Source organism: Doryrhamphus excisus, chromosome 4, assembly GCF_030265055.1.
Source record: "Doryrhamphus excisus isolate RoL2022-K1 chromosome 4, RoL_Dexc_1.0, whole genome shotgun sequence".
Taxonomy (NCBI): Eukaryota; Metazoa; Chordata; class Actinopteri; order Syngnathiformes; family Syngnathidae; genus Doryrhamphus; species Doryrhamphus excisus.
In genome coordinates, this window is record NC_080469.1 from 9484420 (window position 1) to 9506195 (window position 21776).

General features: G+C 42.8%; 2 protein-coding genes across 5 annotated transcripts; both read left to right on the forward strand.

The window, feature by feature from the left end:
• Nucleotides 1–84: 84 nt before the first annotated feature.
• si:ch211-225b11.4 (thyroid adenoma-associated protein homolog) lies at nt 85–13057 on the forward strand. 4 transcript variants are annotated; one of them, XM_058069848.1, is made up of 32 exons: nt 85–315; nt 409–469; nt 536–580; nt 646–732; nt 808–835; nt 1481–1629; nt 1724–1846; nt 2274–2394; nt 3353–3498; nt 3559–3643; nt 3716–3852; nt 5176–5373; nt 5444–6155; nt 6334–6486; nt 6587–6696; nt 6761–6921; nt 7097–7266; nt 7336–7491; nt 7581–7732; nt 7815–7952; nt 8220–8324; nt 8419–8619; nt 8708–8858; nt 8964–9213; nt 9421–9657; nt 9730–9934; nt 10953–11141; nt 11321–11550; nt 11633–11791; nt 11877–12143; nt 12215–12417; nt 12794–13057. In XM_058069848.1, the coding sequence occupies exons 1-32, from the start codon at nt 194–196 to the stop codon at nt 13051–13053; spliced, it is 5511 nt and encodes a 1836-aa protein (XP_057925831.1). In that variant the 5' UTR covers nt 85–193; the 3' UTR covers nt 13054–13057. The 4 variants fall into 4 exon arrangements, with proteins under 4 accessions (XP_057925831.1, XP_057925830.1, XP_057925832.1 ...); XM_058069847.1 differs by having other exon boundaries at nt 86–315; nt 409–580; XM_058069849.1 differs by lacking the exons at nt 85–315; nt 409–469; nt 536–580 and having other exon boundaries at nt 692–732; nt 1124–1629.
• A 2507-nt stretch (nt 13058–15564) lies between these two features.
• On the forward strand, nt 15565–21521 carry pik3ip1 (phosphoinositide-3-kinase interacting protein 1). The gene is made up of 6 exons (XM_058069856.1): nt 15565–15788; nt 15955–16065; nt 16428–16544; nt 18603–18779; nt 18859–18937; nt 20965–21521. Exons 1-6 carry the CDS (start codon nt 15713–15715, stop codon nt 21179–21181), a joined length of 777 nt encoding a protein of 258 aa, XP_057925839.1. The 5' UTR covers nt 15565–15712; the 3' UTR covers nt 21182–21521.
• The last annotated feature ends 255 nt before the right edge of the window (nt 21522–21776 follow it).

Here is a 21776-nt window from a genome sequence, read left to right on the forward strand (position 1 = left end):
CACAATAGCACAACAAATAATATTGTATCACAAACGGTCGCTATGGTAAACAAAGGCAACCGACGCATTCCGTCCACTAGATGGCAGTCAATTGCTACAAATTTCGAAGCGCGGTTATCTTAGGGTAGCAGAATAAGAGGTATACGCACGTCACAGTTTTCCATGTGTACTGCAGATATTTATAACAGGAACGATGCTGTCTTTTGATGAACTTCTGACAAGTCTACAGAACTGTGCCATCACCGAGGAACAAACCTGTCAAAATGGCAATCAAACATTCCAGCGGTTTGTCGATAGACTTTGGGAGTCCTCCAGGTTTGTGCTTGAACTGCCGCCCTTGTAAACACTGTATTTGGCTCATTGGAGATGAGTTTACCGAATTAGCCTAATTATACCGTACATGAACAGGAGCAGCGTAAAAAGAAGCAAGGAGCGCACGTTGGACGAGGCTGCCCACCTTCTAAAAAAAGTAAATCTTGATGTTCTGGAGCGTGGGCATCTCCAGCTTCTCGTCAGACTTCTCATCTCCTTGCAGCTACAGATGGTCCACATCTCCACAGCGTGCAAAAAAGTGGACCAGGTCACATCTTGAACATCTTTATACACATTTCAATTTACTTATTACACTCATTCTTTTCCTTGTAGATGTTGCAGCACCTAGCAAAGGTGGACCACCAGCTGGTGTTTGAAGAGACACAAGCAAGTTTGACCACCATAGTCGTCTCTGAGCAGGTCCAGAACATTCAGTATAATAGTAAGCTGATGTTCGACAAGCCATGCAATCATTTTTTCCCCCTCCCTTTTCAGACACTCACACTTGAAGACCTTCGGAGAGGTTGGTGTTGACTAAGATGGTACTCCAGAGTACTGTGATTCACATTATATACTATACATATTACATATATTGCAATTTTATATAAGAATATGTTGTTGTAGATTAAAGGGGACCTATTATGCTATTTTTTGTGCCTATTGAGTTGTGGACTCCTATGGGTCTGCTATACAAGATAACCCGCACAGAAAGCTTTCTAGATCTTCCAGAATCTGCACCTATTCCAACTGCATTTTCTTGGATTTCCAAAATGGTCTGTTTTAATGTATTCCACCCACGGTCCACCTCCAGGCACGCCTACTTCCCTGTAATTGGTCACACTCCCAAGTGCTCCTGATGACTTCCGGACTACTGCCAAACCCCACTTTATAATTTTGTCAGTACAGGAGTGGATAATAAATGAATAAACCATTTGGAAAGCTACATTTTAACAACATTTATTGGTCAGAAAAGTGTAATAAGCATAATAAGTCCCCTTTGCCATGAACCATGAATTTCTCTTTTATTATTGCGTATGAGGTTTGCAATAGTCCAGACAACCTCATTATTAAACATTGTTAAATTAATGTCTCTCTGACAGTGTCATTTAAAACCAAGTAGCATTGTGCAAATGGTTTTTTTTTGTTTTGTTTTTTTAAACACTTCTAGCTTGTATGTTCCTAGAGGACAGTGTTGTGGGTCGAGATGTATGGCAAGAGTTCTGCCCTTTGTTTGTGAACAAGTTGTCAGAGTTATTCTCCTATATATTGAGGCAAGAATCCCTTCGAGATGGGCCGCTGTGTTACCTTGCTGTGAAGGTTAGTGTGTTTTGTGTTTGCCTTGTGATGTTTGCACTAACCATGTGTTCCATAGTGTCTAATCATCTTTATCCATGATATGTGCTGTCTGCAGGTTTGCCTCCAGATATTTCAGCTATTGTCTAGAGAGGTGGCTCCAGCAGTGTGGGACAAGGACAAGAGGAGCCCAGCAGTGCAGAATATCCTTCAGGCTCTTACAGATATAATCCTCGGGCAGGTTTGTCATTTATATAACATTTTTTGTCCCTTATTGAAAGCATACAGACACTCACCACTCCACACCTACATCTATTGAAATCCAATACAAGAACTGTATCAAGTCTGCTTTTGCTGTTTTGGTCACTGAGAGGGGCAAAACCTAAGTTGCACCACTGCAAACCTCAACAATAAAGTAATTGGTAAATTAATACCTCTTTTATAGTGTTTGACCTGTATTATAAATTGTTACTGCTTAAGGTGAATGAGGTGGGCTCTGAGGCCTATTTTCTGGGAGAAAAAAAAATCCCAACTGTATGGGTATCCATGATATATGTAATACAACTTTTTTGATTTTATTACATTCCATTGTGCAGGTTTACCATATAAAAAGTTCAGTGTGTTATGCTCTGTGTATTTGTTCCATCCCAGTTTTCTGTGTCTTGCAGAGCAGCAACAGGGACACTCGTCTTTTGGCGGGGACCGCTATGGCCATGCTTATCAACACGGCGTCAGATAGCAACTCTGGTGTAGTCGCGGCCTGGAGTGTCTTCCAGAGCTTTCATAAAGGTACCTCTTGGACTAATAAGTACTGGGATATACGCTTAGCTTTTTCACTAAGAGCACCTGTGCGCCTAAAAAATGAAAAAAATTAAGAGCAATTAACACAATTTTATTTTTAAATGCAAACAATGTACACAGTAACACACATTTGTACTTATCAACACAGTACCAACATAAGGCCAACATCTCTCTAGGACTGTAGTCCACAAATAGTAAAGGGGACCTATTATGCTTTTTCCACTTTTGTGATCTGTAAATGTTGTATTGTGCACACTCTTGTGTAAAATTTCACCATGTTAACATAACATAACTTGCATGATGTCACATGGAATAACATTACGAATGGGGCCTTAATGGGTCCGTACGGCTAGCAAGTGTCATTCACACACAAGTTTTTTCTTGTTACTATTAACTTTTTTGTTTTCTATTTCTATGTTTATTTTTGTTTGTACAATGTAGTACCATTCACAGGGCCATAAAAATTTGAGCCGCACTTTGGACATCCCTGGTTTACAAATTTCACAAGGAGCGGGGAGTCTTCACAAAAAAGTGTGTCCATACTGTGTTTTTGTGGCACTATCAGGCAGAGGCTGGCTGCAAGGCTTCCACAGCAGTGCATACACACCGGGCTTGCGGACGCACGCTCCATCCAGTAAACAACAAAAACTTCCTTACTTTCTTATTAAATGCGCACCTCACGCATTAAATGATGCATTGACCGACAATGTGAGAATTGCTAATGTGAACAAGGAAAGGTTGTAGGAGACTTGTTGATTTATATACGGATGTGTGAAAGTTTGACTCTACTTTTATTCACTTTGTATGGACTTATTTCAGTAGGAAAATGTTTTTTCAACCCACCAAAAAAACATTCCCATTTTGACAGGGCCTAAATCTCAACTTGGTATTCTTCACATGAATGCGACTGCCAACAGGCTCTTGACGGAATCTTATTTTTTTTCAGAGCCGTGGCTGCTCACAGTGGGTGCCCTTCAAGTGCAGTGCCGTCCCACAGAGGGGGATGGAGTGGGGCGACTGGCAATGAGCAGGGGCCTCCTGACCTGCTGTCAATCTCACATTTTACTCAGTTCATGTGAGGACGGTAGAGAGGTAAATATCTAAAACCACTTCACTTGACTGGCTTTATTTACTAAACCCTTGTCCTTACAGGGCTGTCTACTACTAGATGTGTTGTTTCCTCTTTTTTCTGCTCTTTGTGAGGAGAAGTTGGATTGTCACTACCTTGCTTTTGAGGGTGAGTCATATCTAGTAGCGTATTTTCATGCTTTTATGGAAAAGTCACCTGTTCAAATATGACATGTTACAGTGTTCACACTATGGTTGAAGAAAGTCAAAGCATGTGTGGGTGATATCTGGAAGATGACACGTGGCCGTCTTCTGCCCAACTGTAGCAGCTTGCAGCAACAGCTCATTTCTATCATCTGGACCAATGCTGAAAGCCCAGTGAGTTACACTAACCTAATGGCATTGTTTCGCATTATTTTAAATTTGTCTTAACGTAATCAGTTTGAGTTGCAGATGAATAAAGTAGTACAGTAATATTTATTATTTATTTAGTATATATTTATATTATTATTTACAACATTTATTGGACAAAATTAGTATTATATTAGTTTGGCTCAAGTGTTGAGTTAAAGCGCACTTTTATTAGTTGAATGGATGTATACCAAAGAATATCAAATACACGTCTGTGCAGTGTCAGAGACAATCGCACACATAAGTCTCAATCTAGTGAAGACACGTGGTGTCTTCAAGGACCGCTGAACAAAGCGACCGCCACACCCGAAGAAGATTAATTATTCATTCATTCATTTTCTACCGCTCATCCTCACGAGGGTTGCGGGTAGTGCTGGAGCCTATCCCAGCTGTCTTGGGGCGAGAGGCCGGGTACACCCTGGACTGGTCGCCAGCCAATCACAGGGCACATATAGACAAACAACCATTCACACCCACATTCATACCTATGGACAATTTGCATGTTTTTGGAATGTGGGAAAAAAATGGAATACCCGGAGAAAACCCACGCATGCACGGGGAGAACATGGAAACTCCACACAGAGATGGCCGAGGGTGGAATTGAACCCTGGTCTCCTAGCTGTGAGGTCTGCGCGCTAACCACTCGACCGCCGTGCAGCCCCAGATTAATTATTTATTAATTATTTAATTATTCATTAAAGCAGTCAACAAACAAATGAGAGGCTCAAAAATCACCAATTACAGCACCACATAAGATCAGTTGTAATTTAGTACACAATATTAATGATCTTGAAAAATCTTCAAGATTATACACTATTAATGCTCATCCTCATCAAAAGTACTCATTTGTTAATCTAACACACACAAAACAATTAACAACCTCATGATGTCACCTTTCTTCTGCACTGTATTACTTACCTGCTGTGGCTGTTCACAGGAGGCATTCAAACGCATTACGTAAATCTCAGTGTTCAGTGCTACGGCCATCTGCATGAACCTCGAGATACGCGTACCCCACTTTGGGAATCTAGGCTATAGATTATGCTAAAAGTTAGCAGCAACCTTTATAAAAGTTCCGGAATATGAATAATTTTCCTAATGTAAGAAAAAAATCAATGGGGAATATTTTTCATTAATATCTGCAACACAACTTCTTACAGTCATTTACAATTCTCTTTTGGATTTTCTTGAGCTAATTGGATACCCCTCAAAATTACTTCTGGCTGCTAAGTGAAATATTTTTCCTTCCATGTTTACCATGTTCACTGGCTGTTTCCTTCACCTTGTCAGGTGGAAGGTGTGTCAGACTGCGCCCGTGTTGCCTTTAGCCTCCTGTTAGACGTCTATGAAATGGACTGTGTGCAGTTTGGAGACACCGCGAAGCCTCTTTATCTTCCTTTGCTGCACCGAATTATCCAACTCCCATGGGAATCCAAAGCCAAATACCATCGCCTCAGTGCTCTACTACCATATCTGGGGACCGACAAGGTGAGCGTGAATGGTTTTTGCAGTGCTAATGCGAGGTTGTGGCTGAATGCATGACCCTTTCATCAAACAGGTTCTGGATCAGTATGCTGAGTTACCAGATCATCTTCTGAAGTGCATGTCAAATGATCATCTATCGCCAAGTGGGTCAGAACTTTACAAGTGTCTGATCCAGCACCAGAGAAAAGAGCTTTGTGGTGACTCTTCAAAGTCGGAGTCCGATCTGGCCAATCATTGGGCAAAACGTTGGCTTTCTGTCCTCCTTGAGGCATTGACATCACATGTAGTTCTTCTTCAGAGTAACGGTTCTACATACTTACTGCCATCCACCCTCCAAGTCTTTCCTTCTGCTGTGGAGCCACTCCTGGCCTCCTTAGACCCATTCTCTCCAGGTCATCTCTGTGCCTGGGCCTTCATCATGAGCAGCTACCGGGCCACAACTGGAGCCTCCCCCTGGGCCCTGCAGGGGAACTCCACCTTGAAAACCCTCCAGCTTGCTCTGGGGTCTGCAGATGACAAAATTCGACTTGCTGCCCTCAATGTCCTGTGCTGTAGCCCCAAGACCAAAGAGACTCCATCATTAGAAGAACTGGAAATCATGAGGACCTTCATTCCTCAGAATCTCAATTCTGAGTCCTCACTTTTTCGACAACATTTTCAAGCAGCAGTGAGGAGATTTTTGGTTCGGATTAGAGATGGCTGCTTGGCTCAGGTCAAACAACAAAAGGGCAAGGAGCACACCAGCCAGACGGAAAGCTCACAAGAAAGTCTGAGCCGGGGCATAGGTGAGATATTTAAGCTTGACTGTAGCTTGACTGAATATAAAACATGATGCAGAAAGAATTATGTGATTGGATTTTGCTGGTGTACCTTAGAAAGTTTCTCTGTTGTTAATTGAAAAAAAAAAAAAAACATTTTCCCAACTGCATTTCCTTGGCTTCCCAAAATTGTGTTTTCTTTTAGGTTTTGTGGACTGGTTGTGTCAGCTTGCATGCTACAATCTGACACCAGGACACTGCTACCAGAGGAAGAAGACTGCCTTACTGTTGATGTCTGCCTTGTTTGAAACCTGCACAGACACATGGAGTCCCAACAAAAAGAAGGGACAACCACCGGGTCAGTGTGCATTCACTCTGATGTCGAAACATGATGAATAATACTGTTTCTATATTTTATTTGATAACATTCTGTCCCCTCGATTTGTTTGTTTCTCCAGTGAACATGGGGTGTCTCATTCATTGTGCAAGGTTAAGAGGACAGTGGGACTTCTTTTCCAGGGAAAAATTGCTGGTTGTCATCAGCTGTTTGGAAGATTCCACAAACGAGGTAGTGCTGCCAAGTGACATTTTGTTCCACAGTGGAAAATGAGAAAAAAATGTTTGCTTTTCAGATTCGAGAGCTTTCAGCTGGGTTATTGGTTAAGTTTTTTCCGCCCACTGTGCCTGACGATATTGCTGCTAGTCTGCTCACTCGGACCAAGAAGCTTCTGAGCAGTCCTCGGGTTCAGCAGGCCCAGATGGGGGCACTAATGATGAAGGTCCTCCATCACAAGTATGTCAATCCAACACAGCTACTGTACCTTGCCCATGTACACTTACCTACCATGGCATGTTTATTACTGTGGTTGTAGTTTGCATTTTCACCTTTTCATGTTTGTAAATAACCCAACATTGTTCGTAACAGTATGATGCAGCCAAGTTAATGACAATCATCACTTTCTTTTTAGATGGCAAGGCCTCCCTGAACACTGCAAATTAAACAGTGACATCAATATCAGCGGTAGACGTAATATACAGGCTTACAGTGTTATTAGATTTCTTGTGAAGGAGCTTGATGATCACTACCTCACAGCCAAGACTAACCTGTTGCTCGCTGCCCGAACCAAGCCTATACACGGTAAGTCCAGATACAGGAGTAGACACTCCCTATTGGAGACTTTATATCTGTGAAAAATTGTGTTTTAAGGTGTGCTTAGTGCCCTCCAGAGATGTTTGTTGGAGGCCTCCTGCAGTATTTATGATTCACTTGATCCTGCACTGACAACTGAGGTGCTGAGCCTGCTGGAGAAAATCTCACTGCTCCTGTTGGGTGTGCTGCATGGACAGCGCCATACTGAAAGTGGTAATCTTCACTAGCGCTGCTAATGCTGCTTTAGGCTTGGTTCAAAGCATGACACACACATCTGCACTGGTTGCTGTCTTCTCCCTTAGATGCTCCCCCTTCTTTTTGTGACATGGGGAACGCCATTAACTCTCTGATAGAACACTCATCTGAAGGGGAACAAGGGGATAGAGGAGAAGATTGTGTCTTGTTGTCAGAAGAACACAGCCTTGTTCTCACCTGCTGCTGGGTCTCACTTAAGGTACCACACAACTGTGGTTTGGCAATTTGACATTTTAGTATGACTAAACTTTGATCACATGTTTATGTTTTATGCTCATTAGGAAACAGGAATCCTTTTAGGTTCTCTAGTGGAGAGAATTCTCTCAGAATCGAAGCCTGCAACCTGTTTTCTAACAAAACAACAACTCAGAAGAGCATCAGATATTTTCAAAAATATTCTCCTCAAATGCCGTCACTGGGTAAGTCTACATCAAGAGTTCATGTCATATTCTCATATACACACGATCAACATGGTCTATAGTCCTATGTATAACCATAGATGGGAGATAACAGCAGTCTCAGTGGCATCAAAAGTGACAAACCCAATATAAAATGAAGTGTAATTTTGCAAAATGCTGTGTTAATGTGGGGGAAAATATCAAAATGTCTAGACAAACATTTGGTCCCTACTGTTGGCTCAACTTTGTTACACAAAACTTTCATTAATTGTCTTTTGTGTTCACCAGGGGGCAGTAGAGGGTTGCTGTGTGGGCTTCACCAGATTCTGTTCCTCCCTACTAGGCAGCAGTGATCCTGACCTCAGGGATATACCAGCTCACATGCTCCAACAAGTGAGTTATGCTACATTCTCACGTGCATGCTCCCCATATAAATGCAGACGATGCTGGTTCACACATGTTAAATGTTTCTTTCTGATTTCCTCAGGGATTACAAGCTGTGCAGTCTCCCAGTTCAACCTCTGTAACTCGACGAGCCGCAGGGTTGCCTATGCTCATCCTGTGTGTCTTGTCTGCAGAGGAGGCTAGTAAAACACGGCCACTCTTAGCGCACAGTATGAAAATCTTAATGGATACCGCCAGAACTCCCCTTCCTGAGAACTGGGACCAGACTCTGGACATCCCACAGGTGCATAAGCAAAACTGCAACAAAGTATATTCTGATTACGAATGCAAATTCTAATACTTGTGTATAATAGTCTGCTTTTCCATCATAGGTGTGTGCGGTTCACACGCTACAGGCTCTGGTGCGTGGATCTGGCCTGGGTGTTGCCATCCTCCAGTTTGCCCCCACTGTAGCCACTTTATCTCTCACGATGCTCAGTTCTCCCTGCTGGGCCATGAGGAATGCAGCCCTGCAGCTTTACAGTATAATACACATTTTCTCATGATCGAATGAAATGATCATGTTCATGATCGAATGAAATGATCGAACCCTTACCTTGGACTGATCACGTTAAATGTGTTCACCAGGCTCTCTTTGCTCACGGATGCTTGGTCAGAGGCCCAGCAGTGAGGAGGGTGCAACTAAACATGGCATGTCCCCTCACGCCTTCTTCCACCACTACTCCTCACTTAAGCCCGTCCTCGTTGAGGAGCTCAGAGTGGCAGCTTTTGACCTTCAAGCTCCTCCTGAGGATGCCAGGCTTCGCCTCCAGCCCTCGCTCTATCCAATCCTTACTCTCTTATCCCAACTGCAGCCTGGAGTCCAGGATTCAGCAGAGTAAGATATTTTTATTTACTCTGAGCAGCACCACAGCATCAAACTAGATGACAGTTAATACTACACTCAGATTAGGTAAAATAATCTGATGCACAAAATACAATACAATTCATTGACAGTGCTACAAAATTAGTAACAAATAGTAATCCTTTAAATCATGATTTTGTGTGTCAACAGATTTATTTTCTTTCATTTTTATCTCACCAGAACATTGGCAGACTTCCTGCCGCCTTTACTTCAGCTATCTGCCAGTCCCATTTACAGTGTGAGAGTGATGGCCTCAAAGGCACTGGTCGCCATGACTCCCCCCTCAGACTACATGAACATCGTCGTCAAGCTAACAAGCCAGTTGCCCCACACACCAGAGCACTGCTCTCATAACCGGCTCCACGGACAGCTGCTGCAAATTAAAGCTCTCCTGGACAGAGCTCTCAGCACTGACTGGTGAGACAAGAAAGGTTTACTCATTCGTCATAGTGATCAGTCAGTGAAGTGCTGATTTGTCTTTTCTCACAGTGCATCTCCAGCAGAGCTCCATGCAGCAGTGAGCGCTATTGAGGCATCAGTGTGGCTTGCCTCTAGTCTCCAGTGCTGTCCTCTGGTGAGAGGGGCGTACGTCACAGTGGTGGAGTTGCTGAGAAGATGCTGCTGTGAGACTTTTGTGTCAAAGCTCTTTGACATTCTTGTTCATGAACTTCGAGCACCACAACAAGGACTTCAGGTGTGTGATACTTCTCATTGCTATACACACGGTTGCGATCATGTGACCTGTGAACTGTATGCTAGCTTGTTTTGGCTGGAAATAGAAAATAAGGTAAGTGATTGCATAAAGGGGACCTATTATGCTCATTTTGTGGCTTTTTGTATTGAGTTGTGGACTCTTGTAGAAGAGCTACACACAATACCGACACACAAAGCTTTCTAGATCTTCCAGAATCTACACCTATTCCAGCTGTATTTCTTTGGATTTTGTGCTTCCTGCAAACGTTCTGTATTCCACACACGGCCCGCCTGCAGGCAAGCCCACTCCACTTTGGTTGGTCACACTCCCACATACTCACGAGGACTTCCGGATAGCTCCTCAACACAACTTTATAGGAGTTGATAATAAACGGCGATTTATCTTTTTAAAATGTCTGCTTTTAACATACAACCATATGTGTTGGATCCTGAATCCAATCCGCATAAGACTTCAAAACGTGATATTAGCGTCCACTTCACAACTCCAATTCAATGATTTCTGACTCAAAGCGTAATGGGTACAGTAGTTGTTTTTTTTTTCCATAAATTATCTGCATCTTTGTAGTCTGGAATTTTGCGGTAGTCAGAATTGTACAATCTTGATCACATGACATTTTTATATGATTTGACGGCCAAATGAGACCCCTCCTCTGACTATTCTAAGACCCTTAGTCACAAGCAAGATAGAGCTGCCTGTCAGTGCTTCTAAATTGGGTGGGGGTCCACAGCAGCTCTGGCTGCTCAATGAGAAGAGCCATACATGCTTCAATGAAAAACAAATGTCTAAATACTTGCTAAATATAGGAACAAGGTCACTAAATTGGCAACGGTACATTGTCTTAAGGGTGAACAGGTTTTGCCAAATCTATAAATCGAAAATCAATGTATGGGCAACACTGGGGAATATGTATATTTTTTTTATGAGGTACTTAAATTGTCTATATTCCTGTGATACACGACAGTGGAAGTATTATTTTTCTTTTTTTTTTCTTTTACAGGTTGGGCTGTCTTCCTTCCATCAACAAGCCATCAATTTTCTATGTGCAGACCACCAGTGGGCTTGTGACATCTGGGAAACTTTTCCAGCGGCGAGCTGTGATCTAAAGCTGGCATTGGTCACGTGGGTGGTGGAGAGCCAGACTTCACTGATAAGCCACTTGAAAGATTTGATAAAGAGTGTGTTGCAGGTAAGTTATGAAGAGGACTGCTAATATAAATCAAAGTAATGGACTTTAATTAGATTCTATGTGCTTTTATCTGTTGAGGCACATTGTTTTTTTTGCTATGCATTTTTTTTAATTCATGTACTCCATGTACAGTATAATTGATTTTACATACCTTTTTTTCTCATCTTCTTTATCTGTAGTCCAGTCTGAGGGAAGCCTTGTTGAGCCCCATGGTGGAGTACCGCAGAACCCATCTTGCAGCTTTAGTAGCAGTGATAACCAGAGAGAATTCTCTTCCTCCACCGGCCTTTCTTGAGGAGCCAGTTCTGGGGTGTCTGGATTTGTTGTTGAAGGACCTGGAAGGTCAGCGAGGCGGTTCTGAATTTTTGTCCCATGCTTTGCATGGTGCAAGTCACCTGCTTTCCCAATGGTCAGACATCACTTTGAAGAAAAAAAAAAATTTTTTTTTTACATATTTCATCTGACTATTCCACTTTCTACAAAAATAACAGCTCTAAAGATTCAGTGATCGAACGCTGGTGTGGTATCTTGGAGTCTCACCGGTCCCCCGATTCTCTTGAGGTTCTGAGGGTAGCTTGTGCTGAAGCTCTCTGTGTGGCTGGCCTTCCTCTAATGACCCAAAACCGCATTCCTCCAACCATCACCATCAAGTATTTTTGAATTTCCAAACAGTTTTCCACTAAAGCTTTAATGCTACGGATGCTTTAAAGCAAGTGTTGAATGTCTCTCGTGCAGGTTGCTGAGCACTGGCCTGTACTTGCTGCAGGACCAAAGCCAGCTGGTGAGGACAAAAGCAGCCAGCTTCATCTCCTTACTGCATCATACCAAAGGAGGAGGCCAGAGGAGTGTCAATCTGATCCAGGTCAACCTGACTGTGCCGCTCCTGCTGGACCTACTACTGGAAGAATGCTGGAAAACTCCAGGAGCAGTGGAGGTGCTACTGTCTCATGTACCTCATTCTGACCTGCGATCACTGCTGAGTGAGGATGCTGCAGACATTGGGTGGGTCACCTGGGCAAACCCACAATCGACTTGATTGGATGTTTTTAACCAGAATGTGGTGTCTTCTTCAGGTGTGGCAGCCTCTATGAGCAAGATGATGCTAATGTGTTTGCAGAGCCTTCAGTAATCTCTGCACATGTGTTGCCCTACCTCCTACATATGGTGGAAAAACACTCAGAATCGCTGGTGTTGGCACAGAGCCTGAGCACATGGGCAGAAGAGAACACTCCTCAACTGCTAGGCAACCTTGCACTGTGCAAAGATCTCAAGCCAGGTAGCCAGCTTTGTTACTTACTTCTACTACTTCTACAGGAGCATTATAAACAATGACATTTTAATAATTTTTTTTACCAAATCAGACACATGGTATTTATTTTCGGTTACTCTCTATTCCCATATCATTTTAATCTTAAAACAATAACTAAATATATAACTGTTATTTGCTGTGTTATTGTGACTACATGAATTAATTAAGCAGTAATCCCTCATTTATCACGTTTAATCAGTTCCAGACCTGAGTATGATAAGTGGAAGATTGCCTAATGACTGCATTGACCGTGACTGTAAAAACTAACCAATGACGGTAGAGCTAGTTCAGGAATTAAAGTATTGGACGTAATGAGTGCTGTATTACAATCTTCTCTTTCTAGCTGAGACGCTGACTCTCCTCATGGACCCCCAGTTCCATAGCACCCTGTGCGGCCTTTTAACCAGAACAGTCCTCCTCCTCCATCTGTTGAAAACCTGTGACAATATGCAACATCTCTGTGAGCCCTCAGCACTGCAGATGACTTTAAAGGAAGTTTGCAGTCTTCTAAGTCGGCAAGGTGTCTCCTTGAGCTGTGCTCTTGTGTCTGCTGTGGCCTCTGTCACACAAGGACTATCAATAAGCAAAAACTGCTCTTGTTGAAGGTACCAGGATACATAAGAACTCTTCTTCGTGACTGTTTTCATCTTCATGTTGTCAATGCACAGATGAGGCATTTATGCAACGTTTGCACACGAGGACAACAAATTGCTCCTTACAATGCCTCTGAGCTGTGTTGTTGTTTTTAGTAGTTAATCCAACCCCGGTTTTCATCAGTATCTACATCAAAAGACATTAACAACATGTAGACTTTAAAATGAACAATCAATTGTTATTATTTTTTTTTAAAGTGATGGGAGCATCTCTCACTGAATGTAATGAACTCCTGTTTACATGTCAGGTAGGTACCATAGCAGAGTGCTTAGCGGATGTCATGCAACTTCTCATGAGGTCATGATGAGACTTCTACAGCGCCACAGCAGGTTGCAGTCAAGTAGTGCACTTGTCAACAAAGAAAAGTGCGGCAAAGAAAGAACACATTCAGTTGTGTTGCACTTTTTCAGTCATCCGATAGCATGTGGCATTGTCGTTATATACGTTTGTTCTGTGGTGTTTGTTTACTATGTCTCAGCATCAGTAGCTGCAGGAAAGACTGGCTGCCCTGTGCCCAGATGGGGAATATTGTTCTTTGAATATTCCATCAGAGGCCTTCTGCCAGGATGTGTGTCCATTTTCTAACCATACAGAGGCTGAAGATGATGGACCGCCTCTGATAGAGGGTGGGCGCTTGTTGACAAGTCTTACATCATCGCCCCATTGCCGCTTCAGTTTGAGGTGGGTGTGAGCAATGACTAAGAGACAGACGGAGGTGGTGCATGGTGGTGGTGTTCTATTTTAACTCAATTATGTTTTTGACAGTGATTCACTGTGATGAGTCAGAATATTGTTCGATTTGCCAAACAAAGTTACAAAGTGGGAAGAAAAAATGAAAAGCATTTCCAGGCGACTTTTTAAAGGACATTCTTAACACCTCCTCTGTGGTTATGCCATTTAAAAGTCATAAAGACAAATGCAATTGGTGGATTCACCTTTGCTCTACGGTATTTAAGGATAAAGGAACATCACCTTTACCGTCTGTTTTTATTATTCAGGTAGTTTTTATGCATTGTATGCAATTTGAAAGCAAAGTTCAGGTACCATCACTTTTGTCTTAATAACAGCTTTTACTTCTTTGCTTGGTGTGATTCTCGTACCTCACTGCAGCCTCCTGTTTAATTCAATGACTGACTGTGGCAATGTGGAACAAAGCCAAGTAGGTGCTTTTATTGGGTTTCTGTATCAGTGTGTGCATGCTTTCAAGGACATGTTTACTATCTAAGGCTATGAAGGAGTGTTTTCCATTGAGTCATCTTAAAAAGGCCATAGGGAATTGGATTCATTTCTACCACATTTATCTGTTATTTAATAAAGTTAGTTCAATATTTACAGTAGCCACTGTAGCCATAGTATGTAATACTGAGCAGCCACGACAGGGATGTGTGTACTGCTTTCTATTTGTTCCAAATTGTCTATAGGTATTAAAGTGAGTGTGAATGGTTGTTTGTTTATATTTGCCCTGTGATTGGCTGGCGACCAGTCCAGGGTGTACCCCGCCTCTTGCCCATAGACAGCTGGGATAGGCTCCAGCAGTATAGAAAATGGATGGATGGTTAGGGTTAAAAAGCAAAACACCTTTTTTTTTATCTTCATTCTGTTCTTTCCTACATCATTGCTAAAGCTTACAATCTAGCTTTTTTCCCCCTTCAGGATAATGGTGACACAGTAATAGACATGAAGAAACGGTAGCATGTATCATACTACTGGTTTTCGGACATTTTGAATTTGCAAGTATAAAGTAGTATCATGTTAAAATGGCAGAAACTTGATTATGGCACATGAAGCTGAAGATCAATTTCTGTGTTAACAAATGGATTCAACTGTGCAACTCAAGCGGACAGCATTGTGTACTGTTGTACACAGTGTGGCTTCTCTGTATGGTTTCAGATTGGTACCTTGTGGTTTCACTACTGGCAGAGGCTGTCTGCCCCCTCTTGAATGCATTGCAGACAGATGCTGCTGTCTTTGCAGAAGCCTGAAGCCTATTTTTTCGGTTTGTTTGTTTTTTTTTTAAGAAAAGAAAGGTGACCTGATGAACTGTGAGTGTGTCACGTACAAGTGGGTTGCACACGTGCAGGAGAGAGAAAGGAGGGGAAATGCAAGCTGCCTTTTATTTTCTCTCTAGCTGAGTGGAAAAACAGGCCTTGTGAGATGGCGAGGAAGCATCAGAAGGCTGGCTTTGGACACATGAGCTAGTACTTTACAGCCAAATAGGACTGGACTGGATTATAAAAGGAAAGCACCGAGTCAGTAAAAACTTAGATGGACATGAAATGCTATTTTTAGATATGGAAAGTTATCTACCAGGTATTATATGAAATGAAGCATACTTTTTTTGTGATTGATATGTTTGTTCTTCCAAGGCTGCATGCCTCAACGTGTGTGTGAGAGAGGCTGGTGAGGCTTTAGGACCTGGAGGTGTGTCTTGCTGCTGCTCAGCTTCTGCACAGCTCCTCCTCCCACTCTGGAGGCTGTTTACTAGGAAAGAGGTTCTCCTCTTTGGACAAAAACAAGGGCTGAGACTCACAGTCGAGGGGAGCAGTGTGTTTGATGCCCTTCAACACAGGCTCTTTCTCCAGTTTTACGCCTTTTAAGTCTTTTCAATATGTTTCTCCATCTGCATGTTGTTCTCCTGTGTGCAGCCTTTGTGGACAGCAGCGTGGTAAATACTGACCAAAAAGGTAAATGTAATTATATATCTATGTATGCAGTATATTTTTTTTAGTGTTGTGAAATGTATAAGAAGTATCATGTAATTTCCCAATGTTAAACTGGAATTTGAATAGACTACATATTTTCTATGCTGTTTTTCCATTGCAGTTTGAGCTCACATGTTGTTTTCTCCAGACTGCATTAGATCCAATGGAGTGGACTACAGGGGGGACAAACAGAGCTCGTCTTCAGGCCTGACTTGTTTAATCTGGACTAACACTTCCACACAGTATGATTCACAGACAGGTAAACACCTCAGATTTTCATGTGGCCATTTAAAACAACAAAAAAATGATTTGTTATATGCAGATTTCTAAGCATAAAATTAAATAATGCTCCTACTAATACTAATACTAAAAGTCATGCAGTGCTTGTGTTTATGGTTTTCACTGGCCTTTTTTTTTGCACAGCAGCAGCAGCTGCTTCGCCTTGTCTTTGTCCTCCATAGCAGTCTGCTCATTGTTGTGTGATGAAGTTGTGTGAATGATTAATGAGTCCAGCACTGGGACGCCACAGCAGGGCAGAGAAAGACTGACAGTGAGATAAGTGTACTGTGTTTTAATTGGGCCAGGAGTAAAGACACGTGTTGTTTTTCCTCCTCCGTGTAGGTGTGGGAGATCACAATTACTGCCGAAACCCAGACTCCTCTGAGAGGCCTTGGTGCTACATTACAGGCCCGGATGGGACGGTCCAGAAGCAGTTTTGTTCCATCGAGGCATGCCAAGGTAACCTTTAACCTCCATTTCTTGTGACTTATGGATTGTATTTGCACTAAATGTCATGCAACTTCCTAGAAAATGCAGCTACACTGAATAGTTTATTTTTAAAAGTAGGTTATATGCTGTAGAATAATGAGATGACATTTCTGTGCAGCTCCCAAAATGTCCTCATTAGTCAACCTAAAAAAAAAACACACACCAAAAAGTTGGTAGCTTAGCTGAAACTTCTGATGACTCAGCCAAAGTCTCACTACAGTAAATAATCCATCTCATTAATCTCATTGGGAGGTCACTTGGTTAAATCCCTGTCGTTCTAATTGGCCCTTGGTTTCCTTCCCGTCTCAAACAAACAATAACAGTCCCACAGTCATGTGTCACAACCTTCACTTGCAAGACAAGTTTTTATTGGACACACCTCTCAGCTCAGCTCATTGGTGGACGCCGGTTCTCTCACCCTGGAGACGGAAACTTATTGGCTGCTCCACTTTATGACGTCATGTTCTTCAAGTCAAGTTTGTAAACAGCCAACTTTGTGCTCAGAGGAAACCGTTGGGGGAGAAAAAACTTAAAGAGCAGATGTCCAGTCTGTTGCTGATGAGCACACAACTTTTTTTTTTGACTGCCGCTAACTTGTAGAATATTTATAATCATACAGAAGTCAAAGAGGAGCAGCTCTCCTCGCTGCACTTGCATGAGGGGCTGTGTTATTGGATCAACAGTAATAAGAAACCGCACATTATGTACAACGTGCCGGTCAGCCGGTGGCACTAAGTGCATTATTCATCTCCACACATTATACAACCGATTCAATAGAAAAGCACATCAAAGATTGAACTTAAAGCTGTCACTTTAAGAAAAGGCAACATCAGTGTTTTATTTAATCATGTGACATACAGTATGTATGATCACAACTATCATGGCAACAACAGTGATGCCGTTTTTCTTGTTGCCAGGTGGCGTAGCATGCACATAAATTCATTCATTCATTTTCTACCGCTTTTTCCTCACGAGGGTCGTGGGGGGTGCTGGAGCCTATCCCAGCTGTATTTGGGCGAGAGGCGGTGTACACCCTGGACTGGTCGCCAGCCAATCACAGGGCACATATAGACAAACAACCATTCACACTCGCATTCATACCTATGGACAATTTGGAGTCGCCAATTAACCTAGCATGTTTTTGGAATGTGGGAGGAGAACATGCAAACTCCACACAGAGATGGCCAAGGGTGGAATCGAACCCTGGTCCTCCTAGCTGTGAGGTCTGCGCGCTAACCACTCGACCGCCGTGCCGCCATGCACATAAATATGAAGCTTTTTTTAGTGCAATAGACCTAATGCACGTTGTGGTATTCAACGTCCCCCCCCCCCCCCCCCTCCTCAAAAGGTTTGGACACCCCTACTTCAGATGCTCACTCATACCTAATATGCTGATGTCTTGATTAAATGATTTAGTACAATTGTTGAGGCTTTAATGATTGGATGAGGATGCTGAGGTTCTCATTGGGAGTGACCAGGATGGATAGGATCAGGAACGAGTACATCAAAGCGACGTTACGTGTTAGAGGCCTTGGAGATAAAGTCAGAGAGGCCAGACTTGGTTAGGACATGTCCAGAGGAGAGATAGTGAATATATTGGTAGAAGGATGCTGCGTTTAGAGCTACCAGGTAGGAGGCGTAGAGGAAGACCAAAGAGGAGGTTTATGGATGTAGTGAAGGAGGACATGAGGGTAGTTGGTGTGAGAGAGACAGAGAAGACAGTGTTGGATGAAGGAGATTGATTTTCTGTGGTGACCCCTGAAGGGAAAAGCCCAAAGAGAAAGAAGAAGAATGATTATGCTTTAATTCCAACTTCAGGGCATTCAACTTGGGAGGTTGCACTCAAGGTGCTTAATAATGAATTTGACACGACAGATTGAATAACTGTCTGCATATATTTGATAATGGACAGAAACATGGTAACAATGTTAGATCATTGATTTGGCAAATAGATAAGCAGCGTCTATCAGACGTTGGCAGACGTCCAAGCTGTAAAACTCATTAGCTGATGCTTCACTGTGTTTGCAGAGCTCACCTCCACCCAGGCAACAAAGATGAAATCGGCCCTCCCAACAGCAGCAGCAGCAGCAGCGACCCTTTCCACAGAGTCCTCTTCTGGAGAAGCTGCCGCCGTGCAACCGGTGATGGGAATCAGCCAGCGAGTGCGCACCGGACCCAAACAGAAAAAGGATATGGGTCCGCTTGGTATGTGTCCAGCCTGCTGAAAATATCCATGTTGACATTTATAGATGCTTAACTTGCTGCTGATGAATGTTGTTTGCAGGCTATGCCCTTGGCATCGTCATGATGGCCGTCATCATCGTTCTGGGGACTGGCATCACGTTGGGGTATTTCTATAAAAGGTCAGCGTTTAATGAAATAAGGACACTGCCAGAGGAAGTGTTACAGAAGCTTCCTGTCGTGATGCGTTACATTTACTCTCACATCTGCAGCCATTCCTCCTTTTGTCACGCTAAATTGGTTCCAGACAAATGGAATATTTTCCTAGTTATGGCATAAAAACCTGTGTACGACCTTCTAAAAATCGTTTTTAACATTATTAAAGCCCTCTAGCCGTGGAATAACATATTTACATTCATATTACCCAATATAGTTGACATGACCAGAGAAAATTAGCCATTTAAGACACTTTATCTTGTAGAGGAGAAGAATAGGTGGTGGACAGGAAGTGACGTTGCGTTTTAGCTTGTTGTTAAATAAAAGCATGTTGTTCCGGTGATCACGGCTGATGATTGTATCACCGAACATCATTAACGGACACCCGGTGACCAATGTAGAAGTTGAATGATGGTCTTAATGCTTTAGCTCACTATTTCTATGCATGAAAATGCTTAATTTAATGCTAATTAAATTTTAATGTTTTTTCATTCATTCATTCATTTTCTACCGCTTTTCCTCACGAGGGTCGCGGGGGTGCTGGAGCCTATCCCAGCTGTCTTCGGGCGTGAGGCGGGGTACACCCTGGACTGGTCACCAGCCAATCACAGGGCACATATAGACAAACAACCATTCACACTCACATTCATACCTATGGACAATTTGGAGTCACCAATTAACCTAGCATGTTTTTGGAATGTGGGAGGAAACCGGAGTACCCGGAGAAAACCCACGCATGCACGGGGAGAACATGCATTAATGTTTTTTTTTTTTTTTTTTTTTTACTAATAATAGGTTGTAGTAAAGTACAAAACCGCAATCATTTATGTATTCATTTTTGAAAAACTGCAATAGAGTGAAGGAACAGTGTAGTGTGTAGTGGGCATCAGCTGTTATTGCACATTCCACCGTGATTGTCTGGGTTGTTGCACTTGCACGCGATGCTTCTAACACAACTCCCACAAGGTCAGCAGGAAATGAGAGTATTCTTTGTAAAGCTTTCTCATTTGACATTTCTGGAGAAGAGGAGGGTGTAGAGAGCTTGACAGAACGATGAGGACACAAGCTGGGAATCTGCCTGTTGTATTGGCTCTGGGATTAGTGGTGCGTTTTTCTATTTTTAGCCACTGATTAATTAGCAGGAGGAGGAATATATGATGTCATCATTTTATGAGTGAGGACAGCATGGCCCCTTGTCTTTCTGCCATATGGGCATCCTCCACACTGAGAGATAACCCACACGTTTGAATCCTACTCACTTCCAACCTGTTTGCCATCTGTCCCTGGTTTCCGCTGCAGGCTACTCAGAGTAGTTTTATCAGATGAGTTCCTGCAAAACATGCCTCACCTTCTGGCTGTTGTTATTCTCGTGAAAGAAAATTCAGCTCAGATTTTGTTGGTGTGTGGCTCCAGGCAAAGCTTTGACACATATTATTTCCTGCAAGTAAAAACAACATAAGACAGTTGCAATGAATATCGCGCAATAAGTAGCAGTTACTTCAGAAATCCCCTGTATAAGTGTATAAAATGTCCAATGCGAGAAAGATTAAGTCTCTGAAATACTCAAAAATACTTATGATAGTGTGTTTTTCATAACATCAGACACTATGTACTCGAATTTTTTGGAAAATACACATCCATCCATTTTCCACCACTTAGCCTCACGAGGATCGTGTGCATGCTGGAGCCTATCCCAGCTGTCTTTGGGCGAGAGGCGGGGGTACACCCTGGACTGGTCGCCAGCCAATCACAGGGCACATATAGACAAACAACCATTCACACTCACATTCATCCCTATGGACAATTTGGAGTCACCAATTAACCTAGCATGTTTTTGGAATGTGGGAGGAAACCGGAGTACCTGGAGAAAACCCACGCATGCACGTGGTGAACATGCAAACTCCACACAGAGATGCCCCAGCAGGGAATCGAACCAGGGTCTAGTTAGAGTCCAGATGTGTATGAATAAAACAATGTTAATGTGTGTGTGCAGGGGCCGAGACCTGAAGAAGCAGCATGAGCAGCGAGTGTACGAGCGGGAGATGCAGAGGATAACTCTCCCCCTGTCAGCCTTCTCCAACCCCACGTGCGAGCTTGTCGACGAGAACACCATCGTGGTGACCGCCACTCACGAGATCACCCCGGTGCAGGAGGAAGCGGACGGCGGGGACCCCCTCATTGGCCAGCAGGCGGGCACACCTGGCGCGTGAGTGGGCGTGTCCTCCTCAGTCAATCAGGACTTCATGAATTACATGTTCTAGTGGACCAAAACAATCGTCATGTTACTCCTGTTTGGGAAACGGTTTGATCCAAAGATGAAAACTGAGTCATTTGTGCTCCAAACGAGCTTATGTGAGACAGATGAGGACATATTTAACAGGAGTGTTTATATTTTGATAGAAAGCTGATGACCTGCCTGATGTATTATGCGTATGGATACTTTATATGGTCATGGTGAGCATGATGCGTATTGACCCACTGGCTGTGCCGAGGGAGAATTATGTATATATTTGTGTATAACTGTATATATAAAGAATGCTTTGTCTCAGACGCACAGTGTGTAAAAATCCATCCTCTGCTGAGGCAGGATGAGCAGAAGACAAAGAAAGACTTCCCAGAAATGCCTTATTAGCATGATACTTGTGAATGTACTTTTTATTTTGCCACTTTTGACAAGAGTCAAAGAGAGAGGTCCTTTTAGTTCCACGGGTTAAGGAGTGACAGGAAATGTGTTTCTCTCAGGAAAGCATGAGAGGCAGTAGTTAGTCCTCAGGATGATATAACACTGCTGCAGCAGCACAGCAG